At 40.0% G+C, this 18,449-nt stretch overlaps 1 protein-coding gene across 2 annotated transcripts in view; it reads left to right on the top strand.

Moving 5' to 3' along the window:
* mapkap1 (MAPK associated protein 1) overlaps positions 1 to 18,449 on the top strand; it is a 97,646-nt gene that overhangs the window by 22,984 nt on the left and 56,213 nt on the right. For both annotated transcript variants that reach the window (XM_066713144.1, XM_066713143.1), the window contains 2 exons: positions 9,170 to 9,342; positions 15,006 to 15,182. In XM_066713144.1, the coding sequence (XP_066569241.1) occupies positions 9,170 to 9,342; positions 15,006 to 15,182 (350 nt within the window). The remainder of the gene's footprint in view (positions 1 to 9,169; positions 9,343 to 15,005; positions 15,183 to 18,449) is intronic.

Raw genomic sequence — 18,449 nt, 5'->3', positions numbered from 1 at the left:
AAAACCGTAATATTGTAAAAGCTTGGTTTGGAGAGGCTTTCTCTCTGAAATGCAGTATACGATGCCGGACCGGACTTCAAAGGCCCCTTCTATTGATGCCATAGTCCGTTTTGTAGGTTCTTTCACTGTTCTGGGTTTCATACCTGTGGGTCTTATGTTTGTGTTGACTGTTGTCCACAGTGGTCGCAACACTTTAACAAAACCTTAGGCAAGACAGCAGTGCTCTTATTGTGTGAGGAATCGCCTAGCAGCCAAGGGGGTGTTGATTTTTGGAGAGTTCCACACCTCTCTCTCTCTGTGCAGGACAGGGCACTGGAGACCAATGCTAGCCAGCTCTATGAATGGCTCTTGCTTGTTTGAGACACTGAAAGAAGACTCGAGGGCCTCTGGGTTCCTGTGGCCTAGGGAATGAACGCTGCCCGCAGCCTTTAATGTAAAACCCCTCATGTTAAGTTTTGCCTCTAAAGTTTTCCTTGAGTTAAAGGCTAGTTTTCACAGAGAATATATGACTGTTTAAGGTATTTTAATATTTAAGGTGTTTTATGCAACCAGCCGCTTGGGTAATGTAACTTCAAGCTACACACTGTGTTCTTAGTAGGATGCCTAGATCATGTTTTATTTCAACACAGTCATGACGGCTGCTAGGGAGGCGAGGACTATTTTGTTCTCAGGCCCTGAAATAAATCATGCAAATGGGGGCAAATATAGGGGAAGGAATAGAGAGAGCACAAACATGCGACGGCTCCGTGAATTTTTGACATGTCAGTCAGATTGTTTCGTGAGGATGTTCCCAATCCCTATTTTTTTATATATATATGATGAGTTTCATTCACTATTCTTCTTTTTTTCTTTCTTTCTTTTTCTTTCTTTCTTTTTTCTTTTTCTTTCCTTCCTTCCTTCCTTCCCCCCCAATTCTCCGCATTTGCCTCCTTTGTTGGGAGGGGGGGGAGACGAAGCGAGAGATAGAGAATAATTAAATCGAACATCTTCTCGGAGCAGCTGGAGTTGAATTCCAGCTGACACCAGCACCTTTGCATGCCGCTGCCTGCCTGGGGGCGACGGCACACCCCCCCCCACCACCACCCCTGGCCACCGACCGGTTAGTGCCGAAGAGGTGATCGGCTTCTCCCTGCTTCGGCAAACTGCCTCCCCTGTCCTCCATGCGCCTCAGACGGAGGTAGCCGAGCCCCGCGATCGCGTTTGCAGACTAATTAAGGGGATGATTTGTGAAACGCCGGCTATTTATTTAATTAATCACCAACACAAAGCCATAAAACCCATCATTTCAAAAATTCTTGTTAGTTTGCCATGTGCTTAATAGATTATGGCACATTAAAGAAGTGACATGGTGATGTATTTTAAAATATTGCGCCTGAAAGCTGGCAAACTTCCCGATTTTTCTTTTCTTTTTTTTTTTTCCTTTTTTTTTTTTAGGCCTGTCACTCTGTTCGTAGGGGTATCGTCAACAGTAATACAGAACTACACACGATCCCTAGTGTTTATCCTAGCTTTTATATTTTATTTTAACTATGTTCTCATTTGAGGGGTAAATATACAAATCAAAATACATTGACATGCAATATCTATATGGTATGTGTATATATATATGACAATAGAGATCTACCATATTATCATTCTCGGCAGTGTGCCCTTCTTAAAACATTTGCCTGAAATATCTAAAAACTAAATGTACTTCCACAGCATTGGAAATGAGGAACAATGGGTTTTTAATTATTATTATTATTATTATTATTATTATTATTATTGTATTTTTATGTAAAATTAAAAGGTACTTGCAGTTTGTTCTATCAAAAGGCAACATTCAGTGAAAATCGGACAGTTTTACACTACATAATTTACAATTAAGTTAATAGAAGTATGCATTAAAAACACATTACAAGGCTGAATTGGCAAAGAAATTCCCTGTGTATGCTTTTTGCACTTAAGTGTAATCATTGGCACTTTAATGCCTTATGATTTGATCCCAGTGTTTTTGTAAGGGAGGTGGGTCAACGAAGGCTGAAACATAACAATCATTCTCTTAACAAAAAAAAAAAAGTGCATGTGTGTATATATATATATATGTATATGTGTGTGTGTATGTATATATATATATATATATATATATATATATATATTATATATATTTGTGACTGAGTGTGAAACCTTAGCCAGTGCAATTTGGTTTCTTGGCGATCAAGATTAATTTAGCATTGGGAGTGATGAATGGGATGCCTTGCATTGCCTAGATGCATCAGTGTCACTCTGGTTACTTCTAAGATATTTTTCATGTAAGTTAAACGTTTCGAAGATTAAGTGCAGTATTAGTCATTGTTTTTGGAAAAGGCCTTTGCGCTAATTTACAGAGAAGCGACTGTCTCGGAGGTAGGACTTTCATTAGCCCTGGCACCACAGAGAAGCAATAAAACCTCGTTGCGATGGATACAAAATGCTAAATATGCCTTTTCCTATAATACATGCTTACAATATTTTAGTTATTGTTCTGCAAAATCAGTATTGTATTAGAACCTCTTCAACCAGGCATGCAGAGAGGTTTAATTTGTGTTTTTGAAATACTAAAACTACAATGTTGTTAGCTGCTCTTCTTTCCCTAAAGTATGTTCTGATGCAGCCTAGTAATATGACATGAATGATGCTCTTTTATTTTGGTGGGCTTAATAGATAAGTGTTTGGAATATACTGTGTGCTAATATAAATGTACATCTCTTTAAAAAAAAAAAAAGCTATTTATTTGTAAATTTAAGAATGCATTAAGTTTGTATAGCTTCTAGCGATGTAGTTTGTGTAGTGTATGGTGCAGGAGATATTACCTGTTCTGCTATAATAGAGGAGTATTATTATTCCCACAGAAATGATAAAAAAAAAAAAAAAAAAAAATGCCAGGAGCTAGCATTGAAAGTAGGCTAACTCTGCATGCTGGCAAACTGTGAGCTTCTGAGTTAAAATACGCCTTTTTTATATAAATAAATAAGTACACTCACTCTCCCTCCCCTCTTAAGAAAATAAAATAAAGAAATGCAAAGATATCAAATCAAACATGTTTGAATTACCCACAAAGTTTTAAAGCTTTTCTTCTTCATTCATCCCCCTGATGAGTTACATACTGTACCTGTACATCTGAGTAGACACCTGTCCCTTCTTAAGAGGGATACCACTGATTTTAATGTAGGAAGTTACGGTTTCTCTGTCTTGGGACAAACAAACCATAAAACCAAAACCACACCCACAACCACAACGCAAGAGAAAAGAAACCCAGGCTGCTGTGCTGCTACAGTAGTAGTTAGTGGACCTGTGTTTTAGCCGAGCACTTCCCATAACTCACTTCTTTGCGCGCCGGTTCATTTTCAAACAATTTAGTTTGTCTGTGACATTTGAAAATCCCAGTAATGTGGGCTCATTTATGCGCTTTGTTTTTGTTGTTGTTTGTTTGTTTTGTGGCTGGGGTTATTGATTTCACCCCCTTTTTTTATTTGTTGTCGTTGGAGCTTTCATCTTGTTTCTTTTCTCCCATCTACTTTGCTGCCAGTGTTACACAGTCTACAGTGCTGGCGGATTAGGTTGTTGTTGCCTCCCTGCATTACAGAGTAAATAAATTCTCGGCTCTGGAGGTCTGGCATTGTCTTGCAGGCTGTATAATTAAGCGGTACATTAGAAGGAGGGTTGGAATAAAACATGAGTATGTAAATGCAGCCTGGAGCTGATGTTGTAGTGATTATTACAATGCAGATAAAGCATTTCTCATAACTGCCTGTGTCTACTGGAGCCTCCAAAAACATCTGGACCTTTTAATTGAAAAATAGCATGGTGCTCTGCAGTGGTGGTGCTCACGCTAAGTGAAGTCAACAATTAAGACAAAAATATAATTGATAAAATTGCATTACTTTATTATTTGCGTTCCAGTCAGATGAAATGTTGTATGCAACATTATTCACGGGCCGAAGGAAATGGCCAGCCGTCCTTGGTTACCCAGTGTTATTAAAAAAAAAAACAATAAATACATCATTTAAAAAATTACTGCTTTCAAAGAGAGGCACGACGTACGCATAAATAACTATTATGTGCTAGAGCTATCTCAAATTGCCCTTTGTTTTGGGTTTTAAATGCATTCAATATATATTTCTGGGTGGTTCAACGCCACTTTTTCTTTTGTGCTCGTGTAGTTGTGGCTGCAGTGGTGGCACCGCTTTCAGAGGGAGGGAAAAATGTTAATTTGGTGTAATTTAGCTGGTCTGATATTATTTACAGTCGCGTATGGTGTTAAATATTTTATATGAAGAGACGGATGAAATTTTGATATGGCGCCTGAAGGTGGTGGAAGGTGGTGTTTGCTGTGGAAGCAATACCTTCAGCCCACAGAGAGTGAATGCAGGGGAAAGGCTCACTGCTCATTACTGAGTATAGTGAACACTAAGCTGTACTAAAGATTTAATCAATGGTCATTTCAAGTACAAAAAACTTTTCCCTCTTTTTCTTAATAATCATCATCATAGTAATTATTATTTATTATTATTATCATCATCATCAGTTGTAAATGGTATTTTATCACACCTTACAGGAAAGTATTATACTTTTATATTAAACGTTAATAATGGAATGGCCTAATCGGCAAATAACTACATGACCTTTCATTTATATCCAACAAATGGAATAATAAGGCAAAATTAAAAGATGTTCATAAATATAGATGAAAGTTTTTGTTTAGTTTTTTTTAACCAGAAAGCTATCTAGTTAGTGGATTTCCAATTAAACGGGCGTACAGAAAAAACATCTGTTGTGAAGGAAAAGCATTTTGCATTACAGCCATTACTCCTGAGCTCGTGCCCTATAGGTATTCATTCATACTTACCGACTAGTTCCCTGGTTTGGTCGACCACGAATTCAGTAGTTCGTCTGCGGTTGTAGCGCGAGGTTGAGTAATGTTATGGGAGCAATGTCACTAATGATCAAGGCTTAATGATCGTATGACGGGAGGCAAGGCAATAGATCGTCATGTGGGAAGTTAAAGAGGTGTTGTAATGATCTGCAAACAGACACAGCCACAGGGTTCTAATTCTCTTAGTTTTCCAGCGCCATTAACAGCCCTTTGCAGCGGGAGCCTGCGCTCACAGTTTCATATTATTTTAATGTTGATACACACAGTCAACACATGGATGAGCCTTATTGTATGTATATTTCATTGTGTTACCTCTTAAGTTAAGGGTTCAGCAGTGTAAGCCTCAGGGAACGTTATTTCGCAGGCATGCATCCACCAGAGAAAGGATCAAGTGATAATCGTTTGGCTGTATGGCAGTGTTTTAGCAACGCGTGTCCTATATACCGGCATCCCCAGTGACCACGCTTCTGTAGCACTCAGCAATCGGATGACCTCTATTTTTTAGATGCTCTGTCAAACTTCTTTTTTGGGGGGGACTTTTCCTTTTTCAGTTTTCTCTTTGTAAGCTTATGTTTGTCTCCTGGCCCCACAGGCATCTGTTTTCTGTGTACAAAGGTGATGTTGAAAATTGGTGTGGTGAGGTGCATTTTGTATTTTATTCAGTTTCCAACATTAGAGTGACGAGGCTTTGAACCAGTTAATTTGTGGCTTTGCTTTAATTACATCATTAAACCAGTCCTATCAGTTGTGTCCATCCATCAACTGGCCAAGTGGGCTACAGGCCAACAGAAAGTACCTGTGAAATGTTGTGTAGAGCTTATGGTGTCACTTCATGTGGTTCATCCCTGGTTTACTTTTTATGTGACCTGGGACTTGTAAGTAGAAAAGCCTTATCAGGATGTAAGGGGTGAAAAAAACATCACAGACACAGATGCGACTAACGGAGTTGAAGTGACCTGCGGTGTTATTTAATGCTGCGTTTTCAGAACCATGCTATTTGCTATAAGTTATAATTACATGCCACCTTGTTCTTTACAACTGAGGATCTCTCGCAAGCACTTAAGGGCACTACTTGAGCCGAATCAATAACCAAGCACCGAAGCATCGCGATGGAGTGGGGCTGCCATTTGGTGCCAACACATCGTGCAGCATCTCACCCATCAAAAGCATGCACCTGAAAGGGGAACAGCAAGGGGTGGCTCCTGGGTGGTGTCTTAAGTGTTTTTGCCTACCCTTGATTACGTAGGCCCTGAATTTCTATGGTGTGTAATAGTTTTCTTTAGTAACTCAAAAGGCCTTCTCTCTTGGCACGGATTCAGCCCGATAGATAATGATATTACCCTCTGTGATTTACAGCTATGTTTCCTGTCTCGGCTGCCAAGGGAACCTTCGCACCCCATCAGTGTATTTAATTGTGCCTGGACTGGGTTCAAGATCCCCAATATTATTTTATTTTATTTAAGGAAAAATTGAAAAAAGAAAAGAAAAAAGGAGAGTAAAAAAAAGCTTGAAGCACTTTCGTAATTTAAGAGAGTGTTAATGACTCAATGGTAACCTTTCTCAGAAATACATCAACCAGTAATGGAGAAGAGGATCCCTTTTCCAATAGGCTTCATTAAAAACTTTCTATTAAAACTATACATGACGCCATGTACTGCGGAAATTAATAGAGTTTGAGAATGTGTAATTCATCCTTATGGTGTTAAAATCCTCCTGGAACATTTTAACTGCATTGATTTTATTGTATAAATATGATTTAATAAGACAGGGGTCCTTAAAAGTGCGTCTGAACAATAAAAATGCTCCGCTGAAATCAATTGGCACTGATGTTGCATCATTAGTATAGAATTTGGCATTAACATTATAGATCACCTCACAATCTGAATTATTTATGTACTGAATCGGCTCTTGATGTGTCTGCTTTACATTAAAGGGGGGCAAAAACAAACCCATTTAGCTTTTCACCTCTTTTTTTGTGTGTGTGTGACACAAGGAATAACAAGACTGTATTCTCCAGTCTGCGTTTTTTTATTCTTTGTAGAAATAGGTTTACTCTCTTTACAGTCACTTTGCTGCAGGAGTTGCTAAGTGCTCTACCCGTTGTTTCCAGCAGCGCCGTGCCAGTGTTGGCCTATGGCAGTGATGCTCATTCCTGTTCCCGGAGAGTCACAGCCCTGCAGGTTTTAGATGCAGCTAGAAAACAAGTAGGCCTGTCAATAATGAATTAAATTAATTCTGGACTGAAAAACAAAAACAACCTTTGCCTCTCGAGGACCCAGAGTGGATATCTGTATTTTAAGATACAGATTCATTAATTCGGCTAATCTGGCAGTTGCATCTGCCCGTGTAGATAGGCAAAGCTCCCTCTGAAAGCTTACCTGTGCTTTACGAAGCTAAATGATTCATTTAATGCAACTATTAAAAATGAAAAGATAGAGAAAGCTGGGTGAGATTACTTCTAGAGCAAGCAGAAGAAATTAGGAGGACACAATTGACACCACCTTATTTATTTCTTCTATTTAATGTTCTGTTTAGTCTTATTTTGTTTCTCGGGCATCTACCAAGGAAGCCGTGATCCAGGATTGTGCCAGGCGTCAATGCCAAAGACCCAGTGTACACTTCTTAATTAGCAGGTCCTCTTCAATGCTGTGACAAGGTACCTGTCACAGTCATGACAGAGTACTGGAAACGCTTTTGTTTTGTGAGCGCTTGGTTGCCGAGCAGAACTTTTGTTTTAGATGCGATTCCATGCTTGTTTAACAAATTTACCTTCATGTCCAGTGCTAACAAATTGGGCTTTCAGAGCAGTAATGTGTTTCACTGAAGTTTATCAGGGAGCTAGTTAGCATTGAAGAGATTTCCTTCAGAAATGTTGCAGCAGAAACGTTAGTACCATAGCCACATATTTCATTCTTCCTCACTTGTTTATAATGTCTGTCTAGCTGGTATAATTTTTATTTCTGTTGTGACAAGGTAATGAGCACCTCTCTCTTACTCCCCAGAAATACAGTAGGTGGTTCATAAACACAGTTGGCCCTGTTTGCATGCTTGTGGGCCGTGTTTCTAAGAAACGTGCTAATCAGCTGCACTCACTGTACATACATGGTAATTATGGTAAAAGTCGCGAACCCGTGCTTTTTCCGACGACGACATAGATAATATTTTGAGCGAGATTCTGCACTTATTGCAGCAAAACATGGATGAATTGACAACACCTTAGAAAGGTAGCAATTATGTATTGCAAGTGGCTCTCTACACATTCACAGCATAAAATAAGGAACTCACACTCACTTCAGTATGTCATCTAGCTCAGTTCAGTATGTTGATGTGGGAGGCACAGCTTCTGAAATTGCTCCCCTTCTAGAAAATGTAATACTAATATTTTGGCAAAATGCAGTAATTAGGGATATTTGGATGCCATACAATTTGTAATGCATTTGATAAGACTAGTTCCTGTTGATTTGAGCAATGCATTGGATTTGAATAGAGCTACAGAAGAAAGATGGTGCACATTTTGGATTTGAAAAAAAGCAGAAGTAAACCTAATTTTGTAACACACCCTGTTGGACTACTTTCCCTATAGCCCAATCTAGCCGACCTTAGATTATTGCTAATCCAGCATCAACTGAACCAGGCCAATCCTATATTTAAATGGAGAAGTTAATTTATAGGCCCTTATAACCTATATTGGATTCCCAAAAGTGGTATTATCTGCATTGGGGATTTCTTTATTTAGATGTCCCATGCTATCGCAGAGCTCACGATACAGCTGCTTCAATAGGCATTGTCATGCTTATTCAAAGCAGTGCATTACATTAAAGTGGTAAAGTGGAGCTATCAGATGAGATGAAAAACTATAATCAAAATGTTAAGACTGACCAATACAGAGATAGGAACTGCTACAGACTTCCAGACAACATCTATAAGGCTATACAAGGAGTAAAAATATCCTGAAAAAATTCTTATGTGCTCCTTCTTGTTTAAAATGTTTCATATGTGGTGACAGCGATACAGAAGAATCAGAAGTACAATAATCGTTTCGATGACAGGGAATCGATTCAATGAAACAGATAGCTTCCGAATGCCTTCAGAAGGCCAACCCTACTACAGAGTTTGTGTCTGTAAACCACCTCTCACTACCCTCGATCTATTGGTGCAAGGCTGCTCTCCAGGTTCATAACAAAATGGGGAAGGTGTTGATTCCAATGAAATCCATTTTCCCTTACTCACTCTTTCTATTCTGATCATCCTGTCCCGTTCTCCGTTTGTTTGCAGGGCCATGTAGGTACAACAGCAACCAAAAAAATTGAAGTCTACCTCTCGATGCAGTCTGCGCAGGAGAAGCTGCACCCTATGACCGTGGTGACCATGGCCAACGCCAGAGTGCACGACCTCATCGGCCTCATCTGCTGGCAATACACCGGCGAGGGCCGGGAGCCCAAGCTCAAGTAAGGCCCTGAACTGCTCTTTGTTCTGCCTGTTCCCTACTCTCTTCTCTTTCCCTCCCTCTCCCTCTCTTAAGCCTATAATACATTTTAGCAATTTCAGAATGACCCCCCCAAAACCCCCCAAAAAAGGGCTTATGCTTGCATGCTTAACACAGAAGTTATGGTAAAACAGTCAATGAAACATACAAGCAAGAAAGTATCATAAACATGTATTTGTTTATTAATTCAATGACAAAAGATAAGTGCATTTGTCATGATTTCAGTTGACTGGGGGTCGAGAGAGAAAATAAAAGGATTGTTTGTGAACCTGTGTTAAGAGTGATTCGTTTCCGTGTTGATGGGTGGCTGGTCTGGCCTGTCCCCGGTCACAGGTGTCTGGGGCGTCAGTGAGGATTTCCTCCTAGCCCCCAGCGCTCGGCCACAGGGCCGCCCCTGCGCCCTGCGCTGCTCTCCCAGGGTCCTGGCTGGTGCGGGAGGCCAAATGGCAAATGGTTGAGTCGAAGTGTGGTCCCTTTGTCATAAATCACAGGGAGCTGCAGAATGGGCTTCTCCTCAAAACCCTGCTGCTGGCGGAACCCATTGCCATCCATCACAAACGAAAAGGAGAAAAAAAAAAATACCCCCAATAATCTGTATGTATGTATTAATTTCTTTCTGCTCTGCCACACATCCCCCCATATTTTTGCCAACCTGTACCTTTATTCTTCCCGTGTATCTTCAAGTAGCTCTTATTGTGGGAGAGCTGACATTCATCACTCACTCTCTCTGCTTCTGCACTACTTTTAAAACCTGCTACCTTGGATTTCCTATCACACTTATTGTGACTTGCCATTATTATTATTAATATTATGACTATTATAATTGTTATTATTATTTAGACGAACAGCTCATTAACAGCATGCTCTCAATTCATGTACCCCCTCTTTTTAACATTGTCATTAATCTCCGGTTTCCTTCTGAACCATCCTGCACAACAATTGTTTGTTGTTTTTTGTTTTTCATCAGCACTTCCTTCAGCTTGTTGTCTGGCGCTAACACAAACCCATCACTGCACTGTAGTAGTGGCAGGGACAGCAGACGAGAGGCGGAAACTGTAATTAGAGCAGTATGATTTTGGAAAATTGAGATTTATTTTGAAGCTGGATCAAAAAAATAAATAAAGGGAAATAAAAGAAAAAACAAACAAAACATATTGTACACCCTTCCCCGCCTCCCCAAATGTTTTGAGGCAGGACATGAAGTGCATAGCAATGAAGAGAGTGTGTCTGTTCCCTGGAGGGCCATCTCAAGTGGGGGATAGTTGGTGCTCACTATAAATGAGGTAACCTTTATCCTGCACCTAAAACGACTGCTGTTTTTCATTTCCCCCATAGAGAGCTGACGGGCATGGCTGAAATAGAACTGATGAATAAGAGAATGAAAGACTGGGAGGATTGCAATGTCCCCCCACCCCTATACACACACACAAACAAATAACTGCTCCGCAGCTCCACATCCCAAAAAATAAAATCGACTAAATCTGTAGCACACTTGCGGTGCTTGGCCTTCACTTCACAGAATCCCGAGGTTGGAATAACAGGCTGCAAACTTATTGGCAGGTGGCTAAATAAGTAGCGCCTCGCACAGCTGCCTGGTGTAAATGCTGAAAAAGACAGGATATGTCGTCCAGCCCTCACACAATGAATCCGGTCATATAATACTGGGAGAACAGAATGGAGCTCCTGTGCGCGATGGCATGTGTGATTATGAACCTGTAGATTGGTTCAGGTTAAACTGCTCTTATGTACATTCTCCCAGTTCACTACTTAAAGACTGAAAGATTTGCCGCTACATTAATTGTACTTGAAGAGGCAATATGTGGATCTCCGAAGACTGGGCCTTAGTAGTACTATAATAGCAAGAGCACAGCACTGCACAGCTACACACACTCACTTCCCTGTCCATCATCTGTTTCTCATTGCAGAGTTTCACTCCAGGTAGAGTGGGACATGGGGAACATCTGCTTTCAGTTCACTTCATGTAAATCTGACAGGTCCATGTGGCTGATATTAATGTTCTTTACAGAAGTCCCAGCCACAAATTTTGAGTCAGGGTGGGGTTGTGGTGGTGGTGGTTGTTTAGGGGGGGTGGTGGATTTGCAGGATGGCCGGGTTGGTTTTTCTAACCCCCTGTGAAAAAACTTTAATTTGGCATGCTCGAAGGTTCAAAGTGAAAGGAGATCAGCACGTTGAACTACAGCCAACGAGTAATGGAAGCTGAGCAAAATCTACATCCCTGTTGTTAATAATGCCGTGGCACAAGGAACGCATACCAGTTGTATGAGTGTAAAGGAGGTGACAAAGGTTATCTTAATGTAATTGGCCACCCTGAGCACTCTCGCACAGTATTAAACCTGCCTCCTGATGCGCACAGGAGAGGAAATGGACTTTGCGGTTGTTACCTTCTCTCAAAATGCAAATGTGGAGGGGGAAAGAAAGTTAGGAAAGGCCTACAGAGATATGAATCAAATATGAATGTGCAAAGACTGGAGAGAAAAACAAAAAAAACACCCACACACAACCATTGCATTGGACAGGAAATGTACTATGTGAATCTGTGTACGTAGATGAATTGAATGGAGTCTGAGCGCATGCCAAAGCAAGCTTTCACCAGTTCAGAGCCAGACAGGGACGCGGACCATGGGCTACTGCTCCACGCTACAGCTGCTCTTCCGCCCTGCTTTCTGAGCGCGTGTAGAAGACGAGGGGCACTTTTCTTGGCACTGAGCTCAGCGATCGCTCTCTGGGGAAGGTGTGCGTGTGTACGAGGGGGATCCGGGGGGGGGGGGGGAATTGATGCACCTTCTTCCCTGCCAATATCATGGCATGGCTGGCTGCTCTGATTCAGGCATTAGCGGGACGTGGCTGGAGGGAGCCTGTAGCCCTGCCAGCCCCTGTCTCCCTGCAGGGGTGGACGTGGAGGACTGCTGCCGGAGTAGGTGCTGTTGTTCTTGGCCAGCCTCTCTCCGTCAGAGGGCTATACGGCCGTGGCTCTATGAATCAGCTGGTGAGCAGGACGGCGGCTCGCGGCTCCCCGCTCCCAACAGCTAGTTTTAAAATCCTGCGATAAATCAGCAGGTGACGCAAGGAGAAATCATGTGTAGATTTATCGTCAGTGAGCCTTGTAAACAAATATTGAAATAAGCCCTAATGCACATGGAGCAATAAGCTTTTAAAAGTGTTTTTGTGCAGTTTGTCATTCTTTTTTTTTTTTTTTTAAGGTTGAGGATTTTTCTTTGGCTGGTCAGGAGAGTGAGTAATAAAAAATGTTTTAATAGACAAAACAGAAGGTCATAAAAATGTTTTTTTCTTCCCTTAAATTAAATGACGTTTAAAATGTCTGTGTGTACATTTATAAAGCTGAAAGTGTTATTTAGAGAGCAAGGCTATAAGGGCAGGTGAATACAATATTATTGAAAGTGTATAGGAAGGCTTGGTTATATTTGTGTCTGGAAACGTAAAAGATGTGTTTGCTGCTAATTGTTATCTATTTTTTAAAATGTCTTATGTCTTACACGTATTGAGCATGAGTAGCACCTTTAGTGGCACTACAAATTTGAAGAAATTTATAGTGACAAATGCGATGAGATGAATTCCCTTTATGCCACTGTTTCAGTAAATTTACAGTTTACATTAATATTAATGCATCATTATTACCTGCTTCATTTAATAAATAACTACAGTTGTGACAGTCTCTGTATAGATTACCTGGATTGAACGCTTAAAAAAACCCAAAATGAAAACAAAAAAAAGTCCTATTAAAAAAGGTTTGTGAATTAATTGGGAAAATTGCAAATCAGGTAGTCAGCCAAATAATTCATTGTCACATCCAATCAATAAACTTTGTAAATCAACTCACTTAATTTATAAATGATCTATACAGATCAAACGACCAATTAAACAATTAGCATACATTTCGCAATTAATTAATTTAACCATTAATCATGTAATTAAAGTTCAAAATTTAAACCACTGAGTTTGGAAACAATCTGACACATTAGCATTTAGGCAATACGTCATGCGGTGGAAGCACAGGGTGACGCTGGTAGATTTACTATGCTAAAAAGCTATGCAATTAGCCGAGAGGATCTGGGGTCTAGGGTTGAACACATGCTCTTGGTTTCCAGTTTTTTAAAGGAGAGAATAAGGAGCTCTGGGAAGGCAATGAATTGCGTTGCCAGGTACATGGTTCGACTTTTGGTGAAGACCTCCGAAAGGACTCCGTACTTATGTCTGCATGCTGCAAAGAACTTGGTTCCCGGTTGAAACTCCCAAGCAGAAAGTGTTTGCGAAGCATTTTAAGTGTGTGTGTGAATTTAGAATTTTGTTATAACTTTTTACTTTTAGAATTAAAGTATGCTGACACTTTACACTGCCTTGGGTGTTCGAGGGTTATGTTAAAGACCAAAAAGGCAATTAAAACATGTCAAAGGAGAAAATGCATTTTTGTTTTATACTTGGATTACTATATAATGGGTCTCTCTCCCAATAGCTGGGTATCAGAGGTAACTGTAGCTTTGGAAGCTGTATCACTTATACAGTATTGGCAGGGGGTGAGAGCAAGGGGGTGGCACTAACACACCCACCCCTGGATTGAAATATAATGCATTTAACGTGTTGGAATGACATAGAAATTAAAAATACAACCAAGTATCAACTAGACTATACAGCAGCTGAGAAATATACCCATACATTGAATTATACATGAAAGCACAGGTGTGAACAGGTAGTGGATTAAGCTTCTGTATTGGAAACAGGTTAGGGATTAGGGCTACAGCCTACCAGATGGTCTCAGACAAAACTACACTGATGTGTGTAGCCGAGCCAGAATTCCTGTAGCACTGGAAACACACTTAAAAGAACCACCTCTTCTCTCACACCAAGGGCAAGAGCAGCCAACAACCGGATCTAAAGGGAGCTGATGTTTTGTTTTCTTTTTTGTTGTTCATTTTTTATTTCTTTTTATTACTTCTTTTTGTTCCCCTCCAAGTTTCCCCAGACACAAACCGGTTCTGTGAAGCACAACAGTACAGCTTAATGAGCATTTTTTGTTTTGTGTTTTTTGCTTTGTTTGTTTTAAGTTTTAATTACAGGCATAAAGTGCTCTGTTTTTCCTGTTGTATTTACTTCATCATTCAAGATGGTTTTCCTCTCTCATTCATGCGCTTGGAGACAGGGTGGGAAGGCAGCCAGGGGATACTGTTGGCAGATAAAAAAAAAACGTGGGAGGCTGATTGTCTCCACCCCCATCCCCCCTTTTTTCTCTCCCAGTTTTAATTTATTTCCTTTTTGTATTCCACCAAACCACCACAAGGATGGAAAAGAAAAGGCCATTGCCCCTTAGCTACTGGGAGTGCCAGGGAAAGCAGCTAAGTTGTGGGAGTGTTAATTAATTAGGGAGAACCTTGAGATGGTGCGTTTTTTGTTCTTTTTTAGTTGGTGCTGACCGCAGCCCCTGGTGCCGCTTGCCCAATCAGTCTGGCCCTCCTTGGTAGGAGGTGGCGGCTGTCCACTCTCCAGGAACACAGAAGCACTGACCACTGGGGCAGACTTTCCCCTCTGTCCACCTGTCTCTACTCCTCCTCTCATGTTCCTCTCTCTCTTTCTCTCTCTCTCGCCTCGCAGTGAAAATGTCAACGCGTACTGCCTTCACATCGCCGAGGATGACGGTGAGGTTGATACGGACTTTCCGCCTCTCGACTCCAACGAACCCATTCACAAGTTTGGCTTCAGCACCCTGGCACTGGTGGAGAAGTACTCCTCGCCCGGGCTGGCAGCAAAACAGTCCCTCTTTGTGCGAATGTAAGTGCCCCCAGGCAACCAGTTTATTTATTTATTTATTTATTTATTTAGTCGTTTGTTTGTCTTTTTATTTTTTAACCGCAAGGCTCTTAAAGTGCCAAGGCAGCTAAACGCCTTGACGTAAAACAAACAAACAAACAAACAAAAATCACATGCAATATTTCTGCAAGGACAATGCAAGAGAGAGCTTGCTGTTTATTCCCCCTTGAGCTATTGTAACAGCTTATTGCTTGTTCAATTGGAGGGAGTTCTGAAGCTGGGGAAAACTAGTTAAGAAAAATAAAATTCTGCTTAGTGTGACACACACATGCAGATTTAAAATGCTAATAAATAACCTCAAGTGATAGCAGAAATGGCTTTGAGTCAGTGAGTGGTCTTTGTGACTAAATTAGGCCATACATTTTGGCATCAGCTTTGAATTTAAAATTTGGTCCACAGCCTCTAAAAAGCATTATCTTATTGACAGGCTGGTGCGGTGAACAGAAGATATACTGGGCACTTACAGCCCAGCTGAGCAAAAGCAGATTGCTTTACAATGCTAACTTTTTTTTGTTCCAGTGGTAGAATAGTCCTATTCATGAAGAAGTCCCTCGCCACAAATGCACAGAAATCTTAGTCAGTTTAAACTAGGGCAGTGTGCGCCCATGTCTGCACATGGTCAACTCATGCTGTATAATTCAAAGGTGTCGGGGCTTTTTTTTAGTATTGTTGAAGGAAATGATTATTATTTATATTGAATTGAATTTCCATTCATGGGAAGAAAGTAAAAACTTTTGATTAATTACTGAAACTCAGAAACAGGGGAGGTGGAGTTGTATAAATGTTATTCATTTACTTACTTATTTGATCTTTCTCAACTTTCTCACTTTTTTTTTGGTGTTAAGTTCCAGCCAGTGACAGGGATAACTCTTCACCCCTCCCAGAGTTTAGCCATCAAATAGCTGCTTCTTCAGCTGTCCCCAGCAGCTCCTTGTGAATTAAGAGTATCAGTCTCGGAAGCCTTTTTATTGCATGCCGCTCATTTATTATAAGCATTTTAATGAAAAGTTTATAAAGCCATTAAAAACAGTGGCTTCTAGTACAGAGATCTGGATGTAATTACAAAAGGGGTTATTTTTTTTCCACCTTTTGTCTCAAGTGCTGAAATGTTTTTTTAGAGATGGTGTATGGGAATGTATATTGCATGTCTCTTTGTAACTACCACTATTGCAATATAAATATTAATATGATGTTGATTTTTTTTTTTTTTTTTTTTTCCGCTCTACTACCCAAGTTCACAAAATTAGGCATCTGATTCTGGGTCAGCAAAAAAAGATTTTCCCGCATATTGTTCATTATAATTGTACATGAACTGCTCATAATGCCAAAAGACACAAGTGGGCTAATTCACTCTATAGCTTGGAAACCCCAAAACAAAACAAATCTGTCCAGAAAAATTGTTCCAACAAAATAAAAATGGAGGAAATTACTTAATGCAGTAGTAAAGAATTTATTCTAATTATCGTACACTAATTATACATATTCATAATTCTGCTGAAGTGAAAATTGAATTGCAAGTTGAGTAGGTTATTTTGGCCGGCTGAAACTGTAACTTGCTTTGCAGCTGCGAAAGATAAATGTTTGTCATTGCTATTACACGTTGCCAGAAACCTGCCATTTTTACAGATGGTTCCACTCTGTACTTCATGTCCATAGTTCCCTGCAGGTTTATTTTCAGGTTTTCATATAGATGCCGAGTTTCAGCGTGGGTATCAGCAGCGGCGACGATAAGAGAAAAGTGCGAGCTCACAGTAGCTGGTAGGGAGCGTGTTCGTTAATGAGACGCGTTTATTATATGTCCGGTGTGGTGAAATGTTTTCTTTTCTTTTCATTAAGATAAGAAGCTGTTGTTTTAATTGGGGTGCTGGCCTGTTTTGTTGGATACAACCAGGCCTGCTTTGGCCTTTTGAGACAAGGATATGAAAAGCAGTGTTTGGGGCTCTGGTGTTGCTGGACTCTAGCTCCAGATGATTAGATCTTCATTGAAAGCAGATGATTTACACGCCTGCATCACGCGAGCTGGATTTCTACCTGACACTGACGGAGGAGTTCAAAGACATTTGAAGCAGGCCCTACTAACCCCATGGCGAAGAGGGGAGGGCTCTGTAGAGAGAGTCTTGCTTTCATCTGAATAACAAACTGAGAGCAATCGCTCTGGTCCGGTAGCACAAAAAATGACAAGAGATGTTGTGGCTCTTCTTTTAAATTTAATAAGAGTTACTTCGTACCTCTAGAGACAATGTAAGTGAATGCAATTGCAAACCAATAAACAGAAATAGTGGCAGATGACAGCAGGGCCTGACTTTCAATCAGACTAACTGCGCTGTTGAAGAGTTTTAGCTTGAGAAATTTAAAAAGCGAATATTTTCACATTTCTGTGCTCACAATGACAAACTGTCTTTGAAATGCTACTTGTAAACCCTCTAAACTTTATTTTACAAATGAGAATTAATAAGGAGTTGGAAGCTTTTATTATGATTGTTGTTGTTGTAATCACAGTGTAAGCGAGACACAATGTTTTGGGTAATTCAGCATACTTTCACTTCTTGTGCAATTAAAACAATATAAAGAGGAAATTATTAAAAGCCCAGGAATGCAGATGAGCAAATCATGATTAATATATGTATCTATGTATCCATCTATCTATCTATACACATACATACATACATACATACATACATACATACATATATATATATATATATATATATATATATATATATATATACACACACACACACACACACACACACACACACACACACACACACACAGACATAGAAATGAGAAATGTGTCTGTCATTAGCTGCTACTGCAAGAAAGGAAATCTTGGGCAGTTTTCCCTCCATAAACATTCATCACTTCAGCAGAGATTATTAAAATCCAGATGTCTGTCATAAGCAAATATATATGTATATATGTTGGATTACAGTTTAAATTTCAAAAATCTGACTTGGTTTCCTTTTTGGCAAAAGAACCTGTCTGAAAATGAGTGTCTTTTTTTATTTTTCTCTCTCCTGCTTTTTATACAGGAATCTTGATTTTTATTTAAGACTTTAAACAGTGACAAAAGCAGAACTATCAAGGATAATAGATAAGTATAGATGAACAGTGTCAGGTAAAGTGCTGTGAAAGACATTTAATGTATTTTATATCTGTGTTTCTGAAGTGTCCAGGAATGCTTGAATCACTCAGTGTCAAACAAATACTGCGTAATGAGAGTAGCCT

This window comes from Amia ocellicauda, chromosome 9 (genome assembly GCF_036373705.1).
Source record: "Amia ocellicauda isolate fAmiCal2 chromosome 9, fAmiCal2.hap1, whole genome shotgun sequence".
In the NCBI taxonomy this organism is placed as follows: Eukaryota; Metazoa; Chordata; class Actinopteri; order Amiiformes; family Amiidae; genus Amia; species Amia ocellicauda.
This window is presented reverse-complemented; position numbering and strand designations above follow the sequence as displayed.